The sequence below is a fragment of the Mus caroli genome, unplaced genomic scaffold, assembly GCF_978045245.1.
Source record: "Mus caroli unplaced genomic scaffold, Mus_caroli_1 scaffold_10, whole genome shotgun sequence".
Taxonomy (NCBI): domain Eukaryota; kingdom Metazoa; phylum Chordata; class Mammalia; order Rodentia; family Muridae; genus Mus; species Mus caroli.
The window spans coordinates 19457380-19466199 of NW_028227265.1; the positions used below are offsets into that span (position 1 = coordinate 19457380).

Consider the following 8820-nt stretch of genomic DNA (forward strand, 5'->3'; position numbering starts at 1 on the left):
CCCAAGACAACGCTAGGCATCTGTCACTGTGACCTTTAGTGCACACCTGGAACCCCAGGGGTCTCTTCTCCTTCCATGATGCCCTAAAGGGATCCAACGCCCTTCTGGCTGCCTAAGAAGAGTAGACATTTCAGTATCATCTGCCATCCTCCTCGGCTTAGCCCACCTACAGGGAGGCTCCTCACCCTGACCCCTCCTTCACCCGACCCCTTACCCCTCAACCCTCAACCCTCAAGGGATTCCAGCTGCCTGTACCACAGCGCTTTAGGAGTGGAGGAAGGAGGGTCAGAAGTTGAGGGTCATTTCCCAATATCTAATCAGTTTGGAGACCTTGTATCAAACAAAGCTCAAAGGTCTTTCTGCTACCTAACAATGTGATTCTTCTCATTTCATCCAGCTAGCCATGGACTTCATTGGTCCAGGAGTCTAAAGGTGTCCTAATGAGCTGTGAAGTGTTGCACTTGAGAGCCAGATAAGACATGGCTGCCTCTTCAGGAACTGCAGCTCACTGGGAAGTCGGCAGCTGTGCCCTGTGCAATTGGTGGCATCTCATGTACATTTGGGAGACAGGGGGGATAGCTTTCTTTTGGGGAGAAAGAGGGCCTGTAAGTCCTCTCTTGAAGGAAGAATGGCAGTTCCCTAATGTCTCTCCAGGCTCCTCGGCAACAAGACTGGTTGGGAAGCTCTGGAAGTTGAATCCGAGGCCTAGAAGCAGGGAAATAAATGACAAGCAGGGCAGGTAGAGTGGGGCCCTGGGCACAAGGCCTGGGGATTTGGGTTTCAGCCTGTACATGTTAGTATGTTAATCAGAGTAACAGGAGGTGCCTTAGAAAGAGGTGTGTGGGGCTGGAGAGATGGCTCAGTGGTTAAGAGCACTGTCTGCTCTTCCAGAGGTCCTGAGTTCAATTCCCAGCAACCACATGGTGGCTCACAACCATCTGTAATGGCATCTGATGCCCTCTTCTGGTGTGTCAGCAACCGGATGCTCAAATACATTAAATAAATAAAGAGACAGAGTGGGGAGGTGGCCATGGGTGATGGGGAGGGGGCTGAGGGACAGGAGGGAAATGCAGAGGCCTGAAGCAGAGAGGAATTCCAGCAGCAGGCTGGACTTAGAGGCTCCTCCCCAGTGAGCCTCCTTGAGCATCATGTAACCAGCACCCTCATGTCTGCCAGCTCCGGAATATCCTCTGCCTCTACTGTTGATTATTAAGCTACATTTTGCCTGAGCTGTGCACTCGAATGCTTTCTAGTGGGCTGGGCAGTCTTAGTATGTGCTGCTCAGAGCCCGGTGACCAGGGACTGCACAACTTCACAAAAGTTTGCTCTTTCTGGCCAGGGTTCATGCCAAAGAAAAACGGAGGCCTGGAGGCATCATGATAGAACAGCAGGTATAAGGTGCCAGGTTGCTCCCCAATACCCACCCTAGCACCCTGAAAATAAAAAGGGAAGAAAACACAAAGAGAGCCTGGCTTGAGGCCAGGGGCAGCTGGCACATGAGAGAGGCACAGAGACATCAATCCCTGCAGGATGGAGTTAGCCCAGGGCTGGGATAGAAGGGAAATCCTGCTCTCCTAGCACCAAGGGATGTTAGCTTTGGGCTGAAGGAGTTACAGGACCTGCCTATAAAATTCTAGTTCAGGCTCTGGATGTCTGAGGGTTGAATTCTCGTCTGGTTATCCTCTTCCCCGAAACTCTACTGCTTCCTATCTTTGTTCTACAGCATTGTTCTCAGATTGTCAGATGGAGAAGTTCTCTATCTTGGGGCAATGGAGCAGGAAAAAACCACAGTTAAACTATGGTCAATAAATGAAATAGTTTCTAACTATTCCCTCTTGGACCTCAGTTTTAGGAACTGGTCATCTCCTAAGCCATGGGGGCTCAGGCAACAAGGCAGGGAGTACCATTCACTGACACAGTCCCCTGTGCTAGATCATGGGCTATATGTGCACATGTGCGTCTATGGGGACTGTATGTGCACATGTGCGTCTATGGGGACTGTATGTGCACATGTGAGTCTATGGGGACTATACATGTGCACCTGTGAGTCTATGACGACTGTATGTGCACCTGTGAGTCCATTACCCTCTGCAGTATTCATTTCTCACTGGACATTGGGGCCAGCAAGCCCAAAGCATTCTCCCACAACACAGGATACATGCACCTGGATGGCCATGCCTTGCTTTTCTGTGGGTGCTGGGGATATGAACTTACATCCCCATGCTTGGGTAGCAAGTGCTCTTAACCACTGAGCCTGGCAAAGTGCTGGGATGTTTTGTCCACAAAGAGATGAAGGCTAGAGAGACAGATCCACGGGTCCGCTTACCTTGAGAGCACCAAGACCTGAGTGTGATTGTTAGAACTCACATTTTAAAAAGCCAGGCATGGTGGTACTCACTTGGAATCCCAGAGGCTCATTGGCCAGCCAGCCTAGACTATTAGGCCAGTTCCAGGTCAGTGAGAGACCCTAAGAGGGCAGGGGCAGGGACGGGGGAAGAGAGAGAGAGAGAGAAATGGCACAAAAGCCTATTGTGGCCATCACACAAATAGGCACACATACACATACACAAAACGTAGGGAAGAAGACTGATCCTCATCTGATCCTCTTGGTCATTCCGAGGAAAAGCCAGACTGGCAGTGAACTCGAGAAATGGTGGGGGTTGGGGGGGTGCCACTGCCACACAAAGTCTCGTGAGGATCATGACACACTTCCAGAATGTTCAAGGGGACTTCCAAGGGAAGCTGAGAGCTGGCAAAGCATGCCCTAACTCTTGAGGAAACAAGTTACCGACTCCAAGAATCACCTCTGCGGCTGCCTCCTCCTCAACCCTCTCTCTAATACCTCCCTCCATGTTCACAGGAAGCATGAGAGCTGCCTGGCACTGACTCATCTCTCTCTCTCTCTCTCTCTCTCTCTCTCTCTCTCTCTCTCTCTCTCTCTCTCTCTCTTTCACACACACGCACTCACAGATGTACATACACATGCACACACATTAACACATACACACACACGTACACACACACATATATACACATACACACATGTAAACACAAAGCATACACACACATGCACACACACACATATATATATACATGCACACACATGCATATGCAGACACACATACACAAGCACTCACACACATACACACACATGCACACACATACACACACACACTCACACAATACACATGCACACACACATATATACTTTTTGACTCAACAATTCGCTTCTGCGCATTGAATCTTACATGTGTGTAGGCAGGAAGCTTGTGACTGCAGCCTTTGAAATAAGGGAGCTTGGAAACAACCCAGGAGCCCTTGGTTAGATAAACTGTTGTGTGTCCATACAATAGGATTCTGTGTGGTACAAAAGAAACAAGGAAAGGCTTTGTGTGCTCTGCGTCTCCCAAACCATACCTACAAGAGGTAAAAAGAAAAAAAGAGGGCAAAGCACTCTGGGTAGAGAGTTGATAACAAGACAGGCTTGGAGGTGGGGTTCTCACTGGGTACCAAGGACGCCCTCCCTTGACAGCTGACCCTTATCCCATTCCTTTGAATATGTCTGGTGCCAGTCCTAAGACTTTTTCCCAAATTTTTGAAGTATCCTTGTTCTTGATCCCTGAACAACAGCAATTTAAATCCTGCTATACTCATCCCAGTGATAATTTGTGCAAACTAGCTCACCTAGTCAGCATCTGATTGCCCCTGAAGGGTTCTTTTATTTTTTTTTTCCAGTGTAATGGTACCTTTACTAAAATTCTTTCCAAAAACATAGATAAAGAATTGCTGTCTTCCCATGACCCTAGTTCCTCAGTTGACCTTGCTAACTCCCCTGTATTTGAGCTGGAATAGCCCCCACCCCAGCCCACCCCTGGATATTAGAATAAAGCGAGCTGTTTTCCTCCCTATAGTGGCCTGTGTCTCCTTGGTAACCTCTGTTGTGGCTGCCGGTTTGGCTGGAGGGGCTTTAACCCATTCTCTTCTCACCACCACCAAATTATCCCAACAATTTGCATTGGCAGTGGAAGCCTCCACCGAGTCTTTAGCTTCTCTACAGAGACAATGAACTTCCCTCACCCAAGTCGCCGAGCATTTGATTTGCTGACCACTGAGAAAGATGGCACCTGTCTCTTTCTGAATGAGTCAGGCAGTATAGAATCCAACAGTTACATAAACGTAATTTGGAGCTCCAGAGAAAACGGTTTTCAGCTGCTGCTGATAATTGGTGGAAGTCCTCCATGTTCACCCTCTTGATGCCCCTCCTTGGACCTTTAATAAGCATTTTATTATTAGTAACTTTGGGGCCTTTTATTTTTAACAGAATTACTGGTTTTATAAAACAGCAGATTGATTCCATGGCAAATTCATTATCATAGACTTGATTTGGCTGACAGAGGCCTTGCTGAACCTGGGGTTGATAACTCTCCTTCAGGAGCTGCATACGATTCAGACCTGTGCACATTGGTTCTTGATCAGATGAATCCAGTATGGGCACCAGCATAGGCTGTGAGGCTTAGCACCACAGGGGAAAGTCTCACACGGACCATCTCTGAATTCCCCGTGAGACAAACCTGGTTTGCAAGGAGGTCGGTATCTGTTTTCAACCTCATCCTAAGGATTTTTCTAAGGCTCCGCCTCCCCTCCCCAAAAGATACCAAGAGCCATGACTGTGGGTCCTGATGGTGCCCACGGGAGAAATCAGGTCAATGCTCCCTCCCACCCCTGCTGGTTAACGCCCACTCATCCAAGGATGAGATGACTACTGATCAGCCCAGTTCCTTAGGGCCTTAGTGGAAATAATTAGAAGGGAGGAGATGCGGGAGCCATGGCCTTGTGGAAAATTTCTAGCTTACATAAACAATCCTGAGAGGCTGTTAGTGGTCATAACAGAAAGAATGTTTGTGGGTAGAGAGGACACTGTGATTGTTGGTTCCAGGAGCTGAAGATTGCCACCCGACCTTGGGAGAGACCTTGGGAGAGCCCCTGGGCTCTTCACCCTTCCCTTGAAGCCTCCTCTTTCTTATGCTTATATTGCCACTCCTGAATAAAGTTTTTCAGAGCTTGATCAGTCTAATTGACTTGCTCTCATTCTTCCTGTTTCTTGTCCCTCCCACTCTCTCTCCCCTGCCCTAGGTCCCCGATGATTATCCCTGCAGGTTAGGGCACCATACTCTCAATTTCATGGCTGCTGCTTCTTTCTTCTTCTTCTTCTTCTTCTTCTTCTTCTTCTTCTTCTTCTTCTTCTTCTTCTTCTTCTTCTTCTTCTTCTTCTCCTTCTCCTTCTCCTTCTCCTTCTCCTTCTCCTTCTCCTTCTCCTTCTCCTTCTCCTTCTCCTTCTTCTCCTTTTCTCCTTTTCTCCTTCTCCCCCCCCTCCTCCTCCTCCTCTTCTTCCTCTTCTTCTTCCTTTTATTCTTTAACTAACCCACCATGTCCAGTGTGTGCTACCCAAAAACTCAGGACCACAAAGCCATCCTGGGAGCATGGTTGGACTACCAGGGCCTCCACCTGAAGGTCTTTTTATATGAAATAAGCCCGCATTGTGAAAAGGATAACGCCAGTTGTTCCACCAGTCTTTGTGATTTTTTTAAATATGAATTAGAAATGGAAACATGTTCTTTAAATACTGAATGTCTCCTCCTGGGACACCCTCCAAACACCTTCTTCCCTCTACTGTCACTTCGTGTAATGAACATCTTAATTACAATGAGGTGACGTTCTCTGGTACTGTACACTACAACTTGCCCAACCATGCCAAGTCACCCTGAGTAGATCAAAGCAGACAGGCTTTTCCCAAGTTGAAGCCCTATGACCAAACAGCCACAGCTTTCGCTAACACAGCTCCTAGGCTGGCTCACCACACTTCTGTGGAGACGATAATTTGGCCGATAAGCGCTCAGAGCATTTGTTTCCTGTATAGACACAAAGTTAGGTTTTAATCAGCTTCCCCTTGTTGTTTGTCCCATGAGATGAGGCTAAGTCAGAAGGAACTCAATGTCAAATGCAGTTTGTGGCTCTTCCACTAAGGAGACAACTCTAAAGCCAGGTAGTTTGGTAGCCTACAGCCCTAGCCTTCAGGAGATTACAGTGTGAAGGTCACAGGCCTCAACAAAATGGGGAAGGGATGAGGAACGGGCTTCTGGGATGCCCCTTCACATGAAGGAATGGGTGAGGAGCCTGTGGCTAAGTGTCTCACTTCCCTTGGTTTGCGGAGGACCACAAGGCATCTAACTAGCACTTGGTCAGACAGACGGCTTTGTCTACAAGACCACACTCTTGTCAGGGGTGTAGAAGGTGTGGGGTATGGCAGAATCCCCTATAGTGATTAAATATTGCTGGGTAAGGATATTCTTGGTGGTTTGATGGATGAGAAAGACCAGAAGGGGGCGTTTTAAAGACTGTAAAATAGAATGCAGTGATCCAATTAAAAGCCAGAATTACTTGGCAGAGGGATCTGGACAAATACTTGCAGGATTTTTTTTTTAACATTGCTTCTTGGATGGGGATCCAGGAGAAGCCAAAAGGTAAATGCTGTAACAACCTAACTCAGCCCCATCCCCTCTGCTTGCCCCTTCAAGGTCTTCTCCTCCTTCGCAGGATGATGCTGTTGAAGAAAGGGAGGCTGCTGATGTTCCTGGGTTCCCAGGTGATCGTTGCAGCTCTCTTCGTCCATATGTCCGTCCACAGACCCCTTTCCCAGAGGGAGGAGTCCAGGAGGCCCGTGCATGTGCTGGTGCTGTCTTCCTGGCGGTCGGGATCCTCTTTTGTGGGACAGCTTTTCGGGCAGCACCCGGATGTGTTCTACCTGATGGAGCCTGCCTGGCACGTGTGGATGACTTTCACCAGCAGCACGGCCTGGAAGCTGCATATGGCTGTGCGGGATCTTCTGCGTTCTGTCTTCCTGTGTGACATGAGCGTCTTTGATGCCTACATGAACCCAGGCCCCCGGAAACAGTCTAGCCTCTTCCAGTGGGAGCAAAGCCGGGCCCTGTGCTCGGTGCCTGTGTGTGACTTCTTCCCTGCCCACGAGATCAGCTCGCCCAAGCACTGCAAGCTGCTCTGCGGTCAGCAGCCCTTTGATATGGTGGAGAAGGCCTGCCGCTCTCACGACTTTGTGGTACTCAAGGAGGTGCGTTTTCTCAGCCTGCAGGCCCTCTATCCACTGCTCACAGACCCTTCCCTCAACCTGTACGTCGTGCACCTGGTCCGAGACCCCCGGGCCGTGTTCCGATCCCGGGAACACACCACCACAGAACTCATGGTTGACAGTCATATTGTGCTAGGGCAGCATTTGAAATCGATCAAGGAGGAAGACCAGCCCTATTATGCCATGAAGATCATCTGCAAAAGCCAGGTGGACATAGTCAAGGCCATCCAAACCCTCCCTGAAGCTCTGCAGCAGCGCTACCTGTTCCTGAGGTATGAGGACCTGGTTCGGGCACCCCTGGCCCAGACGACCAGACTATATAAATTTGTGGGGTTGGATTTTTTGCCCCACCTCCAAACATGGGTTCACAATGTCACCCGCGGCAAGGGCATGGGTCAGCATGCCTTCCATACTAACGCCAGGAACGCCCTCAACGTCTCTCAGGCGTGGCGTTGGTCCTTACCTTACGAAAAGGTTTCCCAGCTTCAAGATGCCTGTGGTGAGGCTATGGATTTGCTGGGATACCTCCAGGTCAGATCTCAACAAGAACAAGGCAACCTGTCCCTGGATCTTCTGTCCTCCTCCCATATCTTGGGGCAGGTCTTCTGAGAAGGTTAAGGAGGTCTGTCTACACCCCTTGGTTCCAGCCTTAGTCACCATTAAACCCACAGAAGCCTTAAGGTATGACCAAACTGAGTGCCCCTTTCTCCTCAGCCCCAAGCAGAGGGGTCTTTGTGTCTATACTCAGGTCTACCCTACAACTGAGCCTTAAAAGCCAAGAAACAGTATCTTTCTGTCTTGAAAGTACTTAGGAACCTTAAGCAGCCCCTTTGACCTGTCAAGCAAGACTTTCTTGTATCCTTGGCCTTCCTACTTGTGCATACCTTGGAGACTATGGTCTGGAGGCCTTCTGGATAGCAAACAGCATCCGTGGAGTGAGTCTGTAAACCTCCCTGTCCACATCTTCCCGAAGAGAAAGGGGAAAATAAAAGCCAGGGAAATGTGACTCATACCAAAGAGCTCCCAGAAACTTCCACAGAGACATAGACCCTCCAAGTTTCCAGAAGATTCGAGGAAGCAGGAGCAGGGGCTGGTGCTTATCTGTGAATCTCTGCCCGTTGTCACTATCAGTAATCAGAAACAGGAAGCAAACAACACAACAGGGGCAGCGCTCAAGTTCAAGGCGTGTCTGGTATGGATGGCATCCCTCCTCAGTGATTTCCTGGCATTCGGGATGCTGACCTGTGGAACTAACTGCCCTGCAGTAAAATGAAAACGATATCCTCAGCTTCTGTCTTGACTTCCCTATGTATGTTTTCTAACTACCCATCGCCGATGCTCATCCTCTCGGGGTTCTAACAACGGACATAATCATCTTTACAGGGCTTGTTATTGTGTTTTACTATTATCTGACACACATGTAAATACCACTGCCCCTTTTGCAGCCTCCGGCGTCTTCAGAGTTGATGGAAGGCAGATGCCTTCGTGACTGACCTGCCATAGAATGCCACTGCAGAAAGCAACTCTAAGGAGAACAGGTTTACTGTCTGGCTTCTAATCCTAGCCAGGTTCCAGTCCACCATGGCGGGAAAGGCACGGTCGGTCGTCGCAGCAGCGTGAAACTGGTAGATCACATTCCACCCATGCACAGGAAGCAGAGAGAGAAAACAGGAAGC

The 8820-nt window shown here is 49.1% G+C and overlaps 1 protein-coding gene across 1 annotated transcript; it reads left to right on the forward strand.

Moving 5' to 3' along the window:
• The first annotated feature begins 6595 nt into the window (after positions 1-6595).
• Chst4 (carbohydrate sulfotransferase 4) lies at positions 6596-8590 on the forward strand. Its single transcript, XM_021171140.2, is given in 1 exon segment — positions 6596-8590. A coding segment is annotated over 1 exon segment (1212 nt). The 3' UTR covers positions 7808-8590.
• Positions 8591-8820: the final 230 nt, after the last annotated feature.